Source organism: Microcaecilia unicolor, chromosome 8 (assembly GCF_901765095.1).
Source record: "Microcaecilia unicolor chromosome 8, aMicUni1.1, whole genome shotgun sequence".
Taxonomy (NCBI): Eukaryota; Metazoa; Chordata; class Amphibia; order Gymnophiona; family Siphonopidae; genus Microcaecilia; species Microcaecilia unicolor.
This window is the reverse complement of record NC_044038.1, coordinates 24,915,433-24,937,793: the sequence shown is the minus strand read 5'-3', so window position 1 is coordinate 24,937,793 and position 22,361 is coordinate 24,915,433. Positions and strand designations below refer to the sequence as shown.

Below are 22,361 nucleotides of genomic sequence, written 5' to 3'. Positions count from 1 at the left end.
GGCTCTTTTACTAAGGTGCGGTAGGGCCTACCGCATGCTTAAAGGGCACTGTTGCGGGATGCGCTGAGGTGTCCCACAGTATTTCCCCGCTCAGTGCGTGCTAATCCTGCATTGGAAAATATTTTTCAGCGTGGGAGGGCATGTTCATGGGCAGAGAATAGGCGTGCCTGCGCTAATCGGGTAGTGTGGGGCACATTTCACACGCTACCCAATTAGCACTGGAGTAGCGCTCTTACCGCCTCCTAAATAGGTGACAGTAAGGGCTCCCATGGTAATGGCCACACGCTAACAGGGAAATTAGTGCGTGTCCATTAAAAAAAAAAAACAATGTTGCGGTGGCCATTTTACTGCCACGCTAAAAGTGGCCGCAGTGCACTGAAAACCCACACACCGGCCGCTTTTTAGCTTGGCTTGGTAAAGAGACCCCCAACTGTGAGGATGCGCACACGTGGGGGAACCACGGGCATGTCACCAAGCTACACACACAGCTTACAGGATACACTTAATTACGTGCGTTGCTGACCTGTCTTAAGTGGGCGCGCCTAAAATCCGCATGCCAGTGTGACATTGCACTAGTATTCCGTATGGCTTAGGCGTACCCTGAAGCTGTTCTAGAATTGGCCCTGAGTACGCCCGATTATGGCACCTACATCTTGGCATCAAGTTATAGAGTTAACCCGCATAGCCCGCGTCATCTACCGTTTAGGGCAGGCTATAAGCCAGCTCACTGATGGGCCGATGCTTAGAACTCCCACAGTAAGGCAACAGCACAGAAGGAAATGGTATTCAAATTATATGCACGCTGTAAAAGTAAAAGTGGGGGGGGGGGGGAACGTGCTTGGCACATAGGCAAAAGAGTTTTCACAGTAACCTCAGCTCCTGTGCGCATGCGCCTGGCAAACTCAAAGATGATGCACACATTGGCATCTGTTTTCAATACCTTTAAATATAAGCGTTTCAATTTTTTTTTTTTTTTACTTGGAAGGCTTATATTTATGTTTCAATAATTTTTATTGATGAACATCAAAAAGATCCAATACAATAAGATAAGAAACATTTAGATACCAATCTCAAGAAACAGAAAATTGTTTTTACCACATTTGTTCCTAAAGCCATTGTCATCAATTCGTTTTTCAATTTTATATCCCCCCTCCCCCTTCTTCTATGATAGCACTAAGCAACAACCAAGAGAGCAGATCCCAAGGAGCCTGTGTTCTGATGGCCCCCCCGAGATCCCCCCCCCAGGTCCACATTTTATCACCTATTCCCACCCCTCTACCCTCCCCTTCCCTTCCAAAGCTCTAGATATAGGTCAATGGGACAACGTCCTGGGTTATTCTATCAGTCAAATGTTCAACAGGGAGCTTTTCGCTCTTGGGGGCAAAGAGTCCAAAAACGGGCCCCATCTCAAACAAAATTTTTCAAACTCACGCCTGTCTCCTTCTTTTATCATCATACGCTCAGTTCGCAATAGTTGTACCATCCGTACTCGCCAGCTTTGAAGAGATGGGCCTTCCGGTGATAACCAAGCTGCTAGAATGGACTTTTTTGCAATCAGAGTAGCTCGCCGGACAAAGTTTATAAGACCTTTCGGCCTTGGAGCTCTTAAGCAGGGATTCCGAAACAGCAGGAGTGGCGAACCAGACCACTTAGTTCTCCACAAAGCAGAAACCTTTAAAAGTAGATTTGACCAGAAGTTCTGAATTTTTGGGCAGGCCCAATACATATGTCCCAAGGTCGCCCCTTCAGCATAGCACTTGGGGCACATCCCATCTGGAGAGGCCCCTGCATAGAATGCTCGTCGGGGTGGCATATGCATCCGAAAAGCAAAGCGATACTGTATCTTCCAATGGTCCGCTAGGGGAGACGCTCTATGTAGTGTTAACACATGTTCTTTAAGCAAACCCGATGAAACTTCTACTAGCAGGTCTCTGCTCCAAGCCTCCGCGTATTTGCCAAAATCCGGTTCTGCAATTGTATCTTAAATATGTCGGAGATGGAATCTCAATGGAACTTTTTGTTGTGATCCCAAGGCAAACGCCACTGGCAATTCCTCTTGTACATCTTCCGCTAAAGATTCCCAAGGTAGGCTCCTCGTGTAATGTAGCAACTGCCAGTAATGAAAGTAGTCTTTAGGGTGAAATAGGCCTCTTTTTTGTAATTCCTGAAACGATTGCAGCTTTCCTTCCCGGGTTAAGATCTGTTGCAGGTAAATTATGCCCCGCTCTCTCCATTGTTTGAAAACATTGTACATCATTCCGGGGGGGAATTCAAGGTTCCCACACAATGGTAACATCGGGGTGACCCTTGTCGAAAAGTGATGTAATCTGCAGATCCAGTTCCATGCCTTCTGCGCCTGTGGCAGGATATTAGAAATGTTCAACAGTGAAGAGGCCCCCCCACTCCCATGGAGACAACTACTGAAATGAATAGGTTCAAATAGGCTCAATTCCATGGCAGTGGCTGAGAAGTCTGTAGAGTTACGGAACCAGTCTGTTACATGTCTCATAGCATTTGCAACCGCCAGGTGTCGCACACTTTATAAGCCCAACCCTCCATACTCTTTTGGAACATACATTTTGTCTAAAGGGAACCTAGGTTTCCTTCCCCGCCACAAGAATTTCCTTAACATTCCATTCAATCGTCTTTCATCCCTATTAGTGAAGTGTAGAGGTAGGGTTTGGAACACATATGACCAGCAGGGGATAACCATCATGTTGTAAAGCGCGACACGTCCCAAGAGGGAGATAGGAAGACCCCGCCACTGCTCCAGTTTTCTAGCCGTGTCCCTCAGCAACTTTTGAATGTTCACCTCATACAGACAGCTTAATGTCCTAGGAATTAATATACCTAAATACTTCATCTCCGTCCCCGCCTTCTGCAGTGAAAAATCCTTTGGGCCGGGGCCATCTAAATGATCATGTAATCTCATCATTTGCGATTTTTCCCGATTGATTTGAAACCCTGATATAACACTAAATCGTTCTATCTCCTCCAAAAGGGCTGGTAAGGCCACACTCGGGGATGTGGATATGATCAACAAATCATCTGCAAAGGCAAAGGAAGGCTTATATTTAAACGCAGAGAATGTATGCTTTCACTTTTGGGTTTACTCTGACTTGCACACATCCGTCTCTCTCTGCCAGCGCTTAGGGGCTTGCACGGGCTTCCTTCTGCTTCCAAATTATATAAAAACCAGCAACTTTCTAACACCTGCTCCGAGCTGCCATTATTTTTTCAGCGGTAAGGCAACTTTGTTTTGTGCGCTGTTCTTTGACCACTCTGCGTTCACTAATGCTGGTGTTAATCTCCTCTAGCGCCCACGTTTAGTTCATAGCATCAGCCTCTGAGACCTCAGCTGCAGCTAAATTACCATCCAGGAAATGCTTCCTGCTTAATTAATTAATTAATTAATTGCATTTGTATCCCACATTTTCCCACCTATTTGCAGGCTCAATGTGGCTTACATATTAACCGTGATGGCGATCGCCAGTTCCGATATAGCAGATACAACGTAGAAGGTTCGTGTAGGATAGACCCGTCAGGGAATAAGGAGGAAGGGTTGAGTCGTGATCAGTTCGAGTCTTAGTTTCATTGTGTTGCGGGATCGAGGCATTTAAGTTGGGTCATCAGGGTATGCCTTAATGAGAACAGAAGTGCATTGTACTGGTTACTTTGGGGCCTTTGCAGTGAGGAGCTCTGGCAGGTTTAAAATGGAGTATAGAGCATTGTACTGCTGATTGCTCACCTTCAGAGCACAGACCTTTCCCACTATGTCATTCATCTTACACCAGTGCTGTTTTACGCTGACAGCCCTCTATAAAGAGTGCACCATCCTGCTGAGCATATTTCCTCAAAGCAGGGGTTGGAGTAGCTTGAAAGCACAGATATTGCAAGTGTAACTGGATTTATTTCAACTTGTCTGCACTGAAAAAAATACAGCTCATATAATGACTATCAAATTGTACTCCTTTGATAGATGTCTTTATCTGAGCTTTAACCCTGTTAGAGCTGACTTTTTTTTTTTTATCATAGCTAATATACAGGAAGAGCCTTTATTTGCACTTAAAAAAACCCATCAGGACGTCTTCATGCGATTTTAAGTTTTTAAGTGAATACACTTTGCATGGATGCCTGTGCGTTAGCGAAAATGCTCAGGCTTTCAGTGCAGCATTTTTCATGTGCTTATTACCAGCCTGTGACTGCTGTGCTGTAGCGTTCACAAATTTGTGGGAATTTGACGTGGCATGAACATAGCCACGGAAGGACCTGGGTCCCTCCATCAACTAGTCATAGCATCCATTTACATAGTAACATAGCAGGTGACAGCAGAAAAAGACCTGTACGGTCCATCCAGTCTGCCCAACAAGATAAACTCATATGCGCTACTTTATACGTAAACCTAACCTTGATGTGTATCTACCATTTTCAGGGCACAGACCATAGAAGTCTGCCCAGTACTAGCCCCGCCTCCCAACCACCGGCGCTGCCACCCAATCTCCGCTAAGCTTCTGAGGATCCATTCCTTCTGAACAGGATTCCTTTATGTTTATCCCACGCATTTTTGAATTCCGTTACCGTTTTCATCTTCACCACCTCCCGCGGGAGGGCATTCCAAGTATCCACCACTCTCTCCGTGAAAAAATACTTCCTGACATTTTTCTTGAGTCTACCCCCCCCCTCCCCCCCCCCTTCAACCTGAATTCACGTCTTCGTAGTTCTACCTCCTTCCCATCTCCGGAAAGGTTCGTTTGCGGATTAATACCTTTTAAATATTTGAACGTCTGTATCATATCACCCTGTTTTTTTTTCCTCCAGGGTGGCAGGAATCTCCAAGCCAGGGCCACCGAAAGACTAGGCCAGGCCTGGGGCATGGCCGCCTCGCCTCCCCCCGCCGCTGCAGTCCGCGGTCTAACCTGCCTTCCTCCACGACTCCAGGCCCCCTGCATTCGAAGCAGCAGTCGCAGATCGCCTCTCTTCTGGCCTTCCCTTCCTGTGTCCCGCCCTTGTCTGATGTAACTTCCATTTTCCGTGAGGGCTGGACACAGGGAAGGCCCGAAGGGAGGGGATGTGTGACTGCCGCTTCGAATGCAGGGAGCCAAGGAGGCAGGCAGGTGAGTCCGGGAACTGCAGAACCGGCGGCCTGACCCCGGCGCCGGGCCCCCCCCCCTTGGAGGCCCGGGCCTGGGGAATTTTGCCCCCCCCCCCCTGCTCCAAGCCCCACCAGCTGAAGAAATCCAGTGCCCACTTCCCCCGTTAGTAAAGCTCAGCAATCAGCGGAAGCACTTTGAATCCCATGACACCGGCATGGTGAGAACGCTGAGTTCCATGCATGCTCTGGTCAATCACTGAACTGAGTTTGCTCACAATGCTGATATCAGTGACGCTGACCACTAAGCTTTATTGATGTGGTGTGGACTCCGGATCACTTCAGCTCAAGTACTTTTCATTTTAATTGTTATTGGGGGAGAGATGCCGAGGATATGCGATGCTTGTCCGTTTACCCCCCACCCCCACCCCCAAGAGCTCCTGTTTGGCAATGGTACTGTGACATGGGCCACGGTTTGAACACTTTTACTGTGGGTCACCTTTTTAAGACCCTGCTGAGCTGAGTGATAGGAAGAGTTATACTGTGACAATTCCCCTGAGCCATCCAAGCCTTCAGCCACCTGGTGTGAAAGAGTTAACATTTTTTCACTGGTTCTCAGTGATGGTCCTCTGGAACCTCTAATGGATCAGGGCAATGAGATTAATACAGACTTACCTGATTCTTTTTCATGCAAATTCATTGTGGACATCCTGAAAACCAGAAAGATGTGGAGTTGTGAATCGCCACCTTCCACGCAAGACTGAACAGAGTCTATATTCCTTTAACAGCTGGTCATAACCATGCATTTTTTTCCCCACATAGGTTGACGGTATCCTGAAAACTGTTTTACGGGATGAGATCATCGCTTGGCACAAGAAAACGCAAGAGGATACATCCTCCCCTCTCTCGGCAGCTGGGCAGCCAGAAAATATGGACAGCCAGCAGTTGGTTTCATTGGTTCAGAAAGCTGTTACTGCCATAGTGACTCGACTGAACAATCTCGCCCAGTTTGACGGCGGCGAGAGCAAAGTCAACACGCTGGTGGCTGCTGCTAATAGCTTGGATAATCTGTGTCGTATGGATCCTGCCTGGCATCCCTGGCTCTAACTGCAACGGTGGAGCCTTTTAAAAAATTATTATAATAGCTCTTTGTGTTGTAAAGAATGCATTGTGTTTATAACTGTGAAGAATTTAAATCTCAGGCTTCTTTCAGGTAGCCACTCCCCCCCCCCCCCCCCCCTTATTTTTTTTTTTACTTTTTAAAAATCATGTTTACAGAAAGGATGCATAGATTCTGTTAAATTGCTTCAGAGTATGGTTGTCCCTGTGTATATGGATATAACAAAAGAGAGGGAACGAAGTACAAACTAAAGTCCAAACAAAAAAAAAACAGCACCACGGGCCTTTAAAAATGGAACACAGTTCTTTCATGAATGAGCCTTGACAAAAAGACCCGACACGGGCCGTGTTTCGGTGACTAGCACCTGCGTCAAGGGGTCACCGTGATGACGTGGAAAACTTGGGGAATAACTCGAATATATTCCTCTACAATATATTATTCCTTACCCCACGTCTCATGTAGTAAAAGCTACAAAGCACCAAGGCACTTTCACTTTCTGTATCAAAATGATATTGTAGAGGAATATATTCGAGTTATTCCCCAAGTTTTCCACGTCATCACTGTGACCCCTGACGCAGGTGCTAGTCACCGAAACACGGCCCGTGTCGGGTCTTTTTGTCAAGGCTCATTCATTAAAGAACTGTGTTCCATTTTTAAAGGCCCGTGGTGCTGTTTTTTTTGTTTGTCCCTGTGTATATCTCATGCAAGGTGTGTAAATTCTTCTGGGTGAAGGAGAACCGGTTCTAGCGTGTACGGACGCATTTTTCCGTTTTTTTTTTTGGGGGGGTAGTGTTCTAGAACATGGGTACTGCAGCTCATGAGGACTAGCAAATTTGTAATCTACCTAAGGCTTTTATACTTTTTGACAAATGCGTATTCACAGACTTTGTGCTTTCACTTCTAAGCATTTCGGTAAAATGCCCTTCCTTATACCAAAATTAAGGTAGATGTTGTTTTAAATACTGTGGTCATTTTTATTGTTGCCAAAAAAAAATACTGTACAGGAATTAAGTTGGTTTTGTACAGCAAAATGATAATGAGAGTATAGAAATTCTTTTTTTTTTTTTCTAAGTTGTGCTGATTTTTCTCAGCATAGAATGTGTTTAGTAAACATAGTGCTGTTCCTGGAACTTCTTTTCAAGCATTTGCCGCTGTTCATAGCATGTAATCCTTTGAAGTGAGAAGAGAGCAAATGGAAGCCAGAGACATTCAGATGTTACTTTAAGTGCGACAGAGGAACTTCAGAATGGCAAAAGATGCAAGATGAAAGCAAACCCCTAGGAAATGCACCATGGAACGCTGCCAGTTTAAGGGTTGCATTGGGGGAATATTTGGCCTTTTTTTTTTTTTTAATATAATGCTGCTAATGTTTCTGAGAGTATTTTGAGGTACACAGAGCTAATGTTTGTGTCTACTGCAGTAACTGAGCACTGGTTCCTACTGATACAGTAGGTGAGAAAGGATCAGATCTGTCCCCCATGCTCGTATACACACACACACACAACACACTTTTCCTTCCCTTCCCTTATTCCATGCATCTTTGGGGTATTGTGTATTTTATGACTTCCTTTCTGCTCCATGACCAGAAAGGAAGTGATAGAACATTTTCACTGGACATTAAGGAAAAATGCAGTAGTGAGAAAATGACCCTCTTATTAGCTCACCACAGGGGTTATGCAAACAACCCCTTTGCTAATAGATCAAACAGCACAAGGTACCTAAGCTATGTAATAGTTTTATCTGTGTTATTGAAGGAACTTTTGATTTCCTGTTAATTAATTTCGTTTTATTATTAACGGTCATTAAATTTTTGTTGTCTTTATTTTGTTGGAATTGCATTTTTGAAGAGGAAAAAGAAATATTTTCTTTGGCTGTCGTTTTAAATAAGATGTTTCCACAAAGTGTGTTTTATTTGCGTTTTGTTTTTGTTAATATTTTTATATTATCCTAAAGTGTCAGAACTATTACAAACAATATTTGTACAGTGATTTTTTTCAAAATAAATATTTTATAGAAAGTGTTGAATCAGTTATTAAATGTGAACGTGTAAATACTACAGAAGCTGAGTAGACATGTTACATTGCGTGTTCCCATGTCAGCACCAGGAGTTGGTCCTTTAACTACATTTGAAGAAGGGATGGATGTCAGGGGTTTTCAGTCAAGGGCGTAGCCAGACAACTGATTTTGGGTGGGCCTAAGCAAGAAGTGGGTGGGCACCAAGTGTTCTCATCCACAACAACAACAAAAAAATATCTCAGCTGGCGGGAAAACGTCTCTTTCCACCTTGGCAGTCTGCAGCAGGCATGCACTGAAAACTGAGCATGTGCGGATGCCGGTATGATGGAGAGTAACATTTCCGTTACCATCAAGGGGAAGTCTTCAGCTGGCAGAGGCTGGGATCGCCACCAGCTACCGCTAAACGTCTGCTACTGTTGGGAGGGTCTGAGCCCTAAGTGGGTGGGCCCAGGCCCACCTGTGGCTATGCCACTGTTTTCAGTTGAAGTACCTTTTAGCCAAAACACATGCATGAGAGAGTGCTGCATGCACTACTTCTGTTATATGCAAATCTGATTCATATTCATATACCCCCAGATTCGATATAGCGTGCGTAGAGATCTGCGCCAAAATGGTCACAGATTCTACAACACACGTAACTTAATTAGCTTCACAAGTTAATCAGCGTTGATAACAGCTCTTAACAAGCAATAAATGAGCACTGATTGGCACTGATTAGAATTTATGCACACAACTCGCTAAGCGTATTCTGTAACGAAGTGCGCCGAACTTCTAATGCATGCAGGTAAAAATGGGCGGGGAAATGGGCATTTTGTGGGCGTTCTGAAATTTACGCGCATAGTTATACGATATGGCCCAGTGCGCCTAAATCTACACGTCAGGATTTACGCCACATTTTCCTTGGTGTAAATGGACGTGCGTAGTTTTAGGCGCTGAGATACAACTAAGTGTATTCTATAATTGACACCTAAATCACACTGATTTCAGCGCTGATTTTTTAGGCGCCATATATAGAATCCTCCATATTGAAGTAATTATTCAACCGGTGGCGCTCAGCATTTTGCTGACTGTCACTGGCATATGTGTAAATTCAATGCCGGGCCAGGTCTGGGTTTTGGTATTGAATTTCCGGGTTTCTGGAGCCAGATACAGGATAGCCCAGGGGTAGGCAACTCCGGTCCTCGAAGGCCGCAGGTCAGGTTTTCAGGATATCCACAATGAATATGCAGGAGATAGATTTGCAAGCACTGCCTCCATGGTATGCAAACCTATCTCCTGCATATTCATTGTGGATATCCTGAAAACCTGACCTGCCTGCGGCTCTCGAGGACCGGAGTTGCCTACCCCTGGCCTAGTGGTTAGTGCAGTGGAACATGGAATGTTAGCTACTGTTGGAGATTCTGTTGCTACTATTGGAGATTCTACATGGAATGTTGCTACTATTGAGAGTCTGTTGCTACTATTGGAGATTCTACATGGAATGTTAATGTTGCTATTCCACTAGCAACATTCCACATAGAAGCCTACCCTTGCAGATCAGCAATGCGGCCGCGCAGGCTTCTGTTTCTGTGAGTCTGTGCAGGACGTCATACTCACAGAAACAGAAGCCTGCGCGGCCGCATTGCCTCCACATGGAATGTTGCCAGTGGAGGAGTAGCCTAGTGCAGAGGTAGGCAATTCCAGTCCTCGAGAGCCACAGGCAGGTCAGGTTTTCAGGATATCCACAATGAATATGCAGGAGATAGATCTGCAAGCACTGCCTCCATGGTATGCAAACCTATCTCCTGCATATTCATTGTGGATATCCTGAAAACCTGACCTGCCTGCGGCTCTCGAGGACCGGAGTTGCCTACCCCTGGCCTAGTGGTTAGTGCAGTGGAACATGGAATGTTAGCTACTGTTGGAGATTCTGTTGCTACTATTGGAGATTCTACATGGAATGTTGCTACTATTGAGAGTCTGTTGCTACTATTGGAGATTCTACATGGAATGTTAATGTTGCTATTCCACTAGCAACATTCCACATAGAAGCCTACCCTTGCAGATCAGCAACGCGGCCGCGCAGGCTTCTGTTTCTGAGAGACTCACAGAAACAGAAGCCTGCGCGGCCGCATTGCCTCCACATGGAATGTTGCCAGTGGAGGAGTAGCCTAGTGCAGAGGTAGGCAATTCCAGTCCTTGAGAGCCACAGGCAGGTCAGGTTTTCAGGATATCCACAATGAATATGCAGGAGATAGATTTGCAAGCACTGCCTCCATGGTATGCAAATCTATCATGCATATTCATTGTGGATATCCTGAAAACCTGACCTGCCTGCGGCTCTCGAGGACCAGAGTTGCCTACCCCTGGCATAGCCGGTTAAGTGCAGTCTTCAGCACATAACCTGCTATGGTGAACCGCATAAAGATAGGGCTGACTTTTATGAGGTTACCTTGGCAGGTTAAGTGCCGACTCCACCCCCAGAACGCCTCCAAAATAGTTGGTTTCAGCGGAACTAACTGATTAAGTGCTGCTGGAAATGATGTAATTTAACTGGCCAGGAGCCATTTCTGGCCAGTTAAATCACTTTGAATATCAACCCCATTGTGTATATCTTGAAAACCTGACTGCCTATGAGGTTTTCCAGGACAGGTTTTGCATATCTGCTGTCCATGTGATCTTGAAAACTTACGTACAACTTGGGAGAATTATGATGCGCTGGGAAATGGCATCATCTTGCATAGACTCTGGTTTTCCCCAGGGACAGTGTTAAGCACTTCCAGTCTCATAGTGAACCTAGTGGTTCCCATCTGACAGGGGCGTAGCTACGGGTGGGCCCAGGCCCACCCAATTTTGGCCCGGGCCCACCCACCCAAGCGCGCACACACACTGCAGAAGCAGTAGCAGCACGTACCACAGAGACGGCACCCGCTCGCACTCTGGCTCAGATCTTTCCAGGCCAGCCTGATTTCGGCAGCTCAGACCCACCCACCACTCACTGATTACAGCAGCCTACACGTCGCGCCGTCGCGGGCACCCACTCACTGCCGCTCAGCTGATCATTTCTCCAGGTCGCATCAGCGCGTCCGCGTCGTAGTAGTTGCTGTTTTGTCCATCCTACACGGACGTGGCTGTGCACGGCAGGGGCGTGCTCAGCCTCAGCCTTGCTCTTGCTATGCTCGGCCTGAGCTCCGTCTTCTCGCTCGTGGTGGCAGCTTACTCAACTGGCACGTTACTGCGAGCCTCAGCCTGCCTTGGCCCTGCCCTGAAATGTGGGAAATTGGAAAATAAAGGTTCTCTTCGAAATTCAAATCGAGAAGATCATTCCAGAATTGAGTAATTCCAAGCAGCTGCCAGCCCAGCCCAACAGCAGGTAATAAAATTGACAAATGCTTTTTTTTTTTACATTACAAGTTTGATATGACATAATTTAACTATATTTAAAACTATTGGTTTTTTTTTCACATTAAGTAAGTGGTTTATGTTGATGCAGGGCAGCTGTTGGGCAGAATACTTAGAAATCCATCATCAAGTAAGGCATTATTTTGTAGTATGTCTCCTCTCGCTCTCTCTCTCTATATATATATATCTATATATAGTGCCCACCAATATTAGCTCTGGGCCCACCCAAAATGTCAGGTCTGGCTACGCCACTGCCATCTGATCCTGAGTTGAAGACTGCTCACAAGGTTTTGAAAATCTGCTCACCTGGGACATGTGAATTTTCTCAGACGACAAGGCATTGTTGTCTTTTGCCCCAGATAGGGGAGGCCAAGATGACTAAGCAAACCCCGGTACTACCAAGTGTCACCCAGGCTGGGGGATAAGGGATCCTGCTCATCATCCAAGCTCAGCACTGCCATCCACACAATGAGCAAATCAGCCATCCAGAACCCCCTGCTCCACCGACACCAGGAAACCCCAGGTCAGGAGCTGCATGATCTGTCCACCATCCGCTTGGAGACTAAATGCTTAGCATTCCAGGCCTCACAATACCCTCAAGGAGTGAATTACTTGGAACTATTTTTTCTCTGTCTCCTTCCGCTGGTGGATGTTCATAGCCCATTGGTCTGTTATGGACACTAAGGAATGAGAGATTCAGTGAGGGGAGGGAAAGAGGAGAGGAGATTAGTCTGTATCTGCATGTAGGGTGGGGTTGAAAGAAGAAAGTGAGTGGAGGGGAATAGATTGGAGAGTGCTCTCACTGGGGAATAAATATACTAACCTAACACCTATTGTTCAGGGGGCAGTCTGCGGCACGTTTTAGCCCAGATGTACCTCTAGAGAATTTTATGTGGACTCTGATGTAGGATTAGAGTGGTAGATTATTCTTTAAAGTTGACTTTGGTAGATAAAATCTGGAAAGATTTCTCCCAATATTCCTTGGCCTTTAGTGAATAATTTACTTTGAAAATATGCCACTTCTTATTGCAGTTTAGATTCCTGTCCACCCTATGTTATGCAAACAACATCTGGAAAATTTAATGTACTATTGATGAATTGGCTGCAAACATCTTTAGAGAATGGGATTTTCCCTTCGCATATGAGAAATATTATGACTCCTATTATTAAGAACAGAAAGGAATCTAGTCAACTGCTAACGAATTACATACAGACCTTATTGCTTCAATTCCTCTGTTGTGTAAGCTTATGGAGGGAACAGTAGCTGTTCAACTTTCCAAATATTTGCAATTTTATGATATTCTGCATGTCTCTCAGTCGGGCTTTAGGTCAAACTTTAGCACAGAGACTGTTCTTGCCTCGCTATTAGACAATGTTTATAAAATTTTGGCTGAGGGCAGGAAGGCACTGGTGCTACAGTTCAACCTAGTGTGTCTGATTTGGTGGATCACGATATCCGTTTACATAATCTGGTATCAACTATCAATTTAGATTCCGAAACAGTTAACTTGTTCAGATTTGAGGTTAAGTGCCAGCTTTAAGAATTCGGTGTCAGTTCAGTAGTCCATTTGTAAATCCTATGGTGTATACATATTTAAAACTCCTGTCCATTACCCATCCCTTGTGGGTGAACAACCTAAGGCTGTGCCTAGACCACTGGTGCAGCAAGCGATCTCCGTTATGGATCATACCTCCCAGTTTGTCCACTCTCTCCCTTTGTCTCCGAGCAGGTTCCTTCCCTGTTTCTGCTCTCAGGCTGGGTTCCTCCGCTTCCCACCCGGAGCACTCCTCCACTTCATGGTTAATGCTTGTACTGGCAGAAACCTCCATTTAATTCAGCCTTAGTTTCTTAACCCATCCAGGACACCCCTTCTCCGCAAGAGTCCTGGGTGGGGGTAGAGGCAACCAGAGACCTCGTGCTCTGCATTACAATAACTTTTATAAGCTCCAAACTCTAACCTTATTGTCATTCAGAACCAGAAACATTTTCCTTATCACTTTCCCATAAACACTCCCCCTTGGGGCTGGGTTTCTCACTCTCCCTTTCCAACCCACTTCCCTCCCCGCAGTGACTCTAGGGCAGGGTTTCTCATCTGTTTAGTAATCCCGATTATAATGGGGGATTACACCTGGTTAGCTAATTGCTAAAGTTATAATAGCTAAAGTGAAGTTAGGACCCTAGTGAACCTCGACAGGTAGCAGCTGCCATTTTGAGATCGCTCCTGCATGTCCTACCGTCAGTAGCGTACCAAGGGTGGGGCAGTGGGGGCGTTCTACCCCGGGTGCAGGCAACATGGGAGTGCACAGAGCAGGTGCGTGGCTGTTGGCGCTGCCAGTCCCCTGCCCCCTCTAACATTTCCAGTTCCGGGGCAGGGAACCGACTCTGCTGACAGCCTCGCGTCTGCTCCATGCACCCCCGTGCTGAGATGAAAGATCAGACGATGCACTTTTGGGGGGGGGGCACAGAGGTGACCCACCCTGGGTGGCAAACAAGGTAAGAACGCCATCGTCTACCCTAGATCTCCAGGGCATCCTTAAGGTAGGCTGGGGAGGGGATGTCTTCGGGAGTGGGGTGAATGGTCATGGGGGGGGGGGGATTGCTCTGGGAGGAGTACTTTGGGAAGGGGTGGATTCTCCTGAGCAGGGACTTCAGGAGGTGATGGATGCTCAGTTCAGGCTGCAGCAGTCAGCCTGAGTGACTGTAATAATTTTTATCATGATTAGGGTTCGTGTGTTACGGTGATTAATCAAAAGCATTAGCAAGAGGTAATACCGAGCTGCTGACCAGATGATTTACTTGTCTAAGGCAGACCACATAAATAACAGGTATAATTTTAAATGGATAAGTTATCTGTTGTACATATATTTTCAGCAATCCTACTTGGCCAGATAGGATTACTGAAAATTTGCATAAAATTAAAACAAGTAAGCTATCTATTTGTTCCTTATTCTCTGTTCCAACCTTGAATTTGCATGGTGTTCTTTTCATAAATGTTGTTAGCCACATAGCGCCCGCCATGGTGGGAATCGTGGGATATAAATGTTCTAAATAAATAACATATGTGGGCGCTGTGCCGCTGACGTTTGGCCTCCATACTTGGTGCTGCCCTTTCAGGATTGATTTTATTTCCTTTGGGGCTACTTTCAGTATCTCATCAGGTAATAAATGGAAATAAATCAAAACAGAGAAAAGAAAATGAGATGATACCTTTTTTTATTGGACTAACAATACATTTTTTGATTAGCTTTCGAAGAAGAAGGGTTACCTTCGAAAGCTAATCAAAAAATACATTGTTAGTCCAGTAAAAAAAGGTATCATCTCATTTTCTTTTCTCTGTTTTGATTTATTTCCGTTTATGACCTTTAAAAGTGGACTAACATGGCTACCACGCCACTTTACTGAAATATCTCATCAAAACAATAAGATGATCAAAGGTGAAATGTCATAGAAAGGATTTCCTCATGGGACAAAGAGCACTTTTCTGCCTGTTTCACACAGATACAAATGTGTTTAGATGTATAAAATGGAATTATGGTCCTCGCCCCACCCTCTGTGTGTATTTACCTGCCAGGAGAAATGTGGGCACTGTTTGGTATGCATTCATCCACCTGCTGGGAAAACAAGCGATCTAGCACGCACACTTTCAGCTATTGAGCAGAGGGGAAATCTGATGTCGGGGAGGTGTGTAAGGGTGGGGGTGGGGGGGTTATCACTTTTTACAGGTCCTCATATTAATGCACTGGTTTTCAGGATATTGCAATGCATATGCATGCAATAAATCTCTTTTATGTATATTCGTTGTGGATACTCTGAAAATCTGGCTGGTTGTGCTTCCCCGGGACATGGTTGGGAACAATTCCTCTGTTGTCACCACCTGGCTCATTTGGCCAAACACACACACACAACTACCATAAAATTACACTTATGTTAACATGGTTCAGTTCCACAGGGACAGAATTATCTGTTACCCTCCAGTGGGATGTCAGAGACTGTGCACCTGGTCAACTTGGCAGACTACTAATCAGACGCAGCAGGACACAGTAAGTATGAATCCCTAGCAGTCTCTTAAAAGGGCAAAACGTTTGCCGTCCATTTACGGATTTTTCAGAAAGGTAAGGTAGATCACACACAAATGTAAATGCAGTTCTGATATGGATAATAAAATCACAGTAGATAACACCAATCAATAGTTACGGGCCCCTGAGCTCTTCTGTTCCTGGAAACCTCAATTGCAACTGTTGTCATGAGCCTTTCATCTTGCAGTCAGAGCAGATGGAGACACATAAGTAAAGCTTCAGATTTGTGTTGTACGACAAATACATAGTAACATAGTAGATGACGGCAGAAAAAAGACCTGCACGGTCCATCCAGTCTGCCCAACAAGACAACTCATGTGTGCTACTTTTTGTGTATACCCTACTTTGATTTGTACCTGTGCTCTTCAGGTCACAGAACGTATAAGTCTGCCCAGCACAATCCCCGCCTCCCAACCACCGACTCTGGCACAGACCGTATAAGTCTGCCCAGCACTATCCCTGCCTCCCAACCTCCAGTCCCGCCTCCCACCAATAATACCTAGTAACAGAACTTAAGCAGTGCCATACTGGGGCAGACCAAAGGTTCATCAAATCCGTTATCCTGTTTACAAAAGTGGCCATTCCAGGTCACAAGTAACGGGCAAGATCCCAAAAGAGTAAACAAGTGATTGACGTCTACATGTTCCACTCCATTCATTATTTTTATAGACCTCTATCGTCGGAGGCATAGCTAGGCGGGTTGACAGGGGAGCGGCCACTCCCCCAAATAGACGTCTGATGGCACCGGCGCCTAGTTTTCACGCGATCTGTCACATTTCAAATACACGCTGGCACTGTTGGCAGTCTGCTCTCCGCTCCCCCTGTGCCTTCAATCTGGCTAAGCTTCTGTCTATCATATCTCCCCTCAGCCGTCTCTTCTCCAAGCTGAAGAGCCCTAGCCACTTTAGCCTTTCCTCATAGGGAAGTTGTCCCATCCCCTTTATCATTTTCATCGCCCAACTCTTTACCTTTTTGAATTCTTCTGTAACACCTTGTTGGTTATTTCCTTAGTCAAAGTACAGACGTTCCCTACTTGCATGGTCCTCAGAATTTTCTCGATCATCAGATGGAAAACACAAATTGGAGAGTCCTGCTTCTGTGGTGGCTGGACATTTTCAGCATCACAAACATCTTGATTTTCCTGGAACAGTGGTGAAACTAAGGAGATACCTTTCCCCTAGCTCCTATCTTCACCCGTCTCTACCAGGACAAGTAGATCTTGCTGTCTCTCTTTTAAAAGGTGAGCTGAACTCTGAAACTTACTTCACGTTGGCTCTGCCCGCCAGTCTCCTTGCAGAACCTAGATACTGCGCTTCCAGATTGGACATGGTGGAAACAGAACATGTGCCTCTGAAATGTATTTACCCTGTACCAATACCTTACATTCCTTATGACAGAACTTCCTAAACCTAGCCTGTGGGCCCAGCAGCCAGTCGGGTTTTCAGGATATACACAATAAATATGTGAGAGATCTATTTGTATACAATAGAGGCAGTGCATGAAGATCTATCTCGCGCATACTCATTCTGGATATCCTGAAAACCCAGCTGGCTGTGGGGACCCCAAATTTGGGAAGCCTTGCTCTATAGTCAGTAGCGTTACGAGGGGTGCTGACACCCGGGGCGGATCGCCGATGCGCCCCCGCCCCCCCCGGGTGCAGCGCCACCCCATGCAGCGTGGTGACCCCCCCCAAGGCGAAGGGACACCCCCCAACCTGGTGAAAGAACCCCCCCCGGGTGCACACCGCTGGGGGGGGGGTGCCGCGCGCTGGTCAGCGTCATTCGTTTCCATGCTCCCTCTGCCCTGGAACAGGTTACTTCCTGTTCCGGGGCAGAGGGAGCATGGAAACGAACGACGAATAAATAAAAATGTGTAACTTACCATTTTGTTTTTCATGTTTAAAGGGTCCTTTTACTAAGCTGCGTGGGTGCCTAAGCGCACCCAATGCACGTCAATTTGGAACTACCATCCGGATACCACGTGGACGGGTGGTAATTTCATTTTTTTTATGCGTGTCCACTACGCACGCAGGAAAATTTCTGGTGTACAGCACTAACTGGGTGGTAATTGGTGGTGTACGGGTGCTGACGATTACCGCTCAGTTAACACGTGAGACTTTACCACTAAGTCAATGGGTGGCGGTAAGATCTCTGGCCCAAAAAATGGTTTGCGTGCCAATTTTTATTTTGCCACACAAGCCTTTTTTTGCAGACGCGTTGAAAATAATGGAGCTGCACGTGTCTGCACCAGCGCCGGCTATTTTTCAGGACCCCTATATTTCCAATGAATGCCTATTCCCCCAGATTCTATATAGTGTGACTTAAATTGCATGGGCAAATCCAGTCATATTCTGGATTTGGGCACGCAACTAGATTGCTTAAGCCAATCAGTGCTGATAATTGCCACCTAACAAGGAATTATTGACACTAATGAGCTCATTTTCAAAAGAGATCGGCGGCCATCTTCTGACACAAATCGGGAGATGGCCAGCGATCTCCTGATCCCGGCCAAATCGGTATAATCACCTCCTTTCACCCCTTATGGCTATGGTAATGGTGTAGAGTTGTGGGGAGTGGGTTTTGGGAGGGCTCAGCACCCAAGGTAAGGGAGCTATGCAATGCTCCTGGGAGCAATTTTTTTTTTTTTTTTTTTAGAAGTGCCCCCTAGGGTGCCCGGTTGGTGTCCTGGCATGTCAGGGGGACCAGAACACTGCAAATGCTGGCTCCTCCCATGACCAAAGGGCTTGCATTTCAGCAGGTTTGAGATGGCCGGGCCCGGTTTCCATTATGGCTGAAAACCGAAGCCGACCATCTCTAAACCCGGCGATCTCAACATTTTACCTAAATGTTGAGATTTAGCCGGCCCCAACTGTATTTTGAAAATACGGTTGGCTCCGCCCCTTTGCAAAGCCGGCCCCGAAGATGGCCAGCCATCTATTTGGCCGGTGCCGTTCGATTATGCCCCTCCACGCGGCGTTAATGGAGCAAAATCTAAATAAATAATTAGAATTTGTGCACGCAACTGGCTAAGCTTATTCTACAACGTGATGCACGTAAAGTCTAAGTCGCACAGTTGAAAAAGGGGGCGTGGCCACGGACGGGTCATGAGTATTTCTCCAGTCTATGCGCATTGTTACACCCGCTCCATGCCTAATTTATTTGTCGGCATTTCTACCAGGTTTTACTTGGCGTAACTGCCCGTGACTACATTTAGTCGCTTGGATGGGCGCTTGCTGTGTGCTGAAAAGTAGACAGAATATTAGGCATGTTCGATAAAATGTAGGCATACTTTATAGAATGCGCCTAGGCGTAATTTTTTCCACATGGAATTTTCAGGCGCCATATATAGAATCTACCTAGCTCATAGTGTCTGAGTTTTTCAATAAGATGCTATGATGTGCTATAAAGTTGAAAAATGTTAATTTACAATATTTTGTTTACTGTTTGGGGGTAACGAATTAAGTATTCTGATTTTTTTCATAACAGTACTTGACAAGAATCTCCATCTTAAATGGTTAAAGATACCCTGCACGGCCTTTAGCCACACAAATCTCAACCTGATGTGCCACATAAAATAATTATTTATTGGACGCAGTGTCTTATGATGCGGTAAAAGGGGGCCTGCGCTAGCATCAGCGTGTGTTTTTGATGCACGCTGAGGCCCCCTTTTTCCACAGCAGGTAAAAGGCTCTTTTTTTTTTTTTTTAGGAAAAGAAATGGCCGTACAGTAAGTGGAAACTCAAAAGAGTAAAACCATTCTTCCCAAGGGCCATCTTTCGAAACTTGGTACAATCCTTGGTACTAAGTCACCTGGACTATTGCGATTCACTCTACGCTGGTTGTAAAGAACAGACCATCAAGAAACTCCAAACGGCCCAGAATACCGCAGCCAGACTCATATTTGGAAAAACAAAATATGAAAGTGCAAAACCCCCAAGAAAAAACCTACACTGGCTCCCACTGAAAGAACGTACCACGTTCAAGATATGCACGATTGTTCATAAAATCATTCATGGAGATGCCCCGACCTACATGCTAGACCTAGTTGACCTCCCACCCAGGAATGCTAAACGTTCTTCCCGTACTTACCTCAACCTACACTTCCCCAGTTGTAAAGGGGTCAAATACAAATTAACACGTACGTCCAGCTTTTCATACACGAGTACGAAGATGTGGAATGCACTACCAACTCACCTGAAAACGATCGATGAATTAAATAACTTCCGTAAAGCTTATCACGAAAACTCATAATTACTAGAACGCAACCCTTCACTCCTTTACTCAGAATGTCTTACCGTACAGCTGCATGACCAGATGCCCTTGCTGTCTTCTATCTCTCTGCAAAACCATTTGTATTTCCTCCCTGTTATGGCAGTGTCATAACAAATCTTTGTAAGCCACATTGAGCCTACAATATGTGGGAAAATGTGGGATACAAATGTAACGAATACATAAAAATGTGTAACTTACCATTTTTTTTCATGTTTAAAGGGCCATTCTACTAAGGGGGCATGGCCACGGACGGGTCATGAGTATTTCTCCAGTCTATGCGCATTGTTACACCCGCTCCATGCCTAATTTATTTGTCGGCATTTCTACCAGGTTTTACTTGGCGTAACTGCCCGTGACTACATTTAGTCGCTTGGATGGGCGCTTGCTGTGTGCTGTAAAGTAGACAGAATATTAGGCATGTTCCATAAAATGTAGGCATACTTTATAGAATGCGCCTAGGCGTAATTTTTTCCACATGGAATTTTCAGGCGCTGTATATAGAATCTAGCTAGCTCATAGTGTCTGAGTTTTTCAATAAGATGCTATGATGTGCTATAAAGTTGAAAAATGTTAATTTACAATATTTTGTTTAATGTTTGGGGGTAACAGTGCGGGAGTAGGCTGTCGCACACGAATTAAGTATTCTGATTTTTTTCATAACAGTACTTGACAAGAATCTCCATCTTAAATGGTTAAAGATACCCTGCATGGCCTTTAGCCACACAAATCTCAACCTGATGTGCCACATAAAATAATTATTTATTGGACGCTGCCAATCAGTGTCTTATGATGCGGTAAAAGGGGGTCTGCGCTAGCATCAGTGTGTGTTTTTGATGCACGCTGAGGCCCCCTTTTTCCACAGCAGGTAAAAGGCTCTTTTTTTTTTTTTTTAGGAAAAGAAATGGCCGTACAGTAAGTGGAAACTCAAAAGAGTAAAACCATTCTTCCCAAGGGCCATCTTTCGAAACTTGGTACAATCCTTGGTACTAAGTCACCTGGACTATTGCGATTCACTCTACGCTGGTTGTAAAGAACAGACCATCAAGAAACTCCAAACGGCCCAGAATACCGCAGCCAGACTCATATTTGGAAAAACAAAATATGAAAGTGCAAAACCCCCAAGAAAAAAACCTACACTGGCTCCCACTGAAAGAACGTACCACGTTCAAGATATGCACGATTGTTCATAAAATCATTCATGGAGATGCCCCGACCTACATGCTAGACCTAGTTGACCTCCCACCCAGGAATGCTAAACGTTCTTCCCGTACTTACCTCAACCTACACTTCCCCAGTTGTAAAGGGGTCAAATACAAATTAACACGTACGTCCAGCTTTTCATACACGAGTACGAAGATGTGGAATGCACTACCAACTCACCTGAAAACGATCGATGAATTAAATAACTTCCGTAAAGCTTATCACGAAAACTCATAATTACTAGAACGCAACCCTTCACTCCTTTACTCAGAATGTCTTACCGTACAGCTGCATGACCAGATGCCCTTGCTGTCTTCTATCTCTCTGCAAAACCATTTGTATTTCCTCCCTGTTATGGCAGTGTCATAACAAATCTTTGTAAGCCACATTGAGCCTACAATATGTGGGAAAATGTGGGATACAAGTACAATAAATAAATAAAATAAAAATGAAACACTTACCATGCAGCCATTTTGAGGGGAGCCCTTATTGCCACCCATTGAAATTGTGGTAAGGGCTCCTGCGCTGACCAGCGGTAACCGGGCAGCGCATGGCACTGCCTGATTACCAATACAAATCAAAAGGATGAATTAGGAGAATACCAAAAAATGAATATAAGATGATTGAAGTTTGCCCTTTTTGTAAAAGACACTTATTGGATATTAATATGATTCTTCAGCCCTTCCTTTGAATTTGATGTTCTTGGGACTGAGTGGTTTTTTTTAAAGAAGAATTTACTTAATAAATGTGTGAAGAATTTTTACTTATCTATTGTGCGATACCATTTTTTGTAGCTTGACTGCTTGATTACCACCAGTTACGTTCTGGCACTACAAAAATAGATCATAATTTTGTAGCGCCAGAAGTGGCGCACGCAAGGGGTGAGAACTACCACCGAGTTCCTGCGGTAGCCCGGCGGTAGTTCCGGATTGGCGAGCAGTAAGTCCATGTTGGGTTTACTGCTGCTTAGTAAAAGGGCCCCTTAGGGAAAACAGCATAGAATTTGGCTTTATATTTTTCATTATGTATTTATTTATGATTTTTATGCTATCTCTTCCTCAAACAGAATGGATGAGCCGCGGGGAAAGAAGTCATGGAGTTATTGAAATAGTAAGTCCGGGATTCTTTTACTAATGCTGTCACTTTACGGTTTGATGATTAATTGCATGATGTTTAGTTCAACAGGTACAAATACATAATGATCCCC

The 22,361-nt window shown here is 45.1% G+C and overlaps 1 protein-coding gene across 1 annotated transcript in view; it reads left to right on the top strand.

Moving 5' to 3' along the window:
- The window catches only part of TRRAP (transformation/transcription domain associated protein), a 342,568-nt gene extending 336,091 nt beyond the window's left edge, over nt 1–6,477 (top strand). The window contains exon 70 of the mRNA XM_030212524.1: nt 5,912–6,477. Within this exon, the coding sequence (XP_030068384.1) occupies nt 5,912–6,196 (285 nt within the window). The 3' untranslated portion in view covers nt 6,197–6,477. The remainder of the gene's footprint in view (nt 1–5,911) is intronic.
- Nucleotides 6,478–22,361: the final 15,884 nt, after the last annotated feature.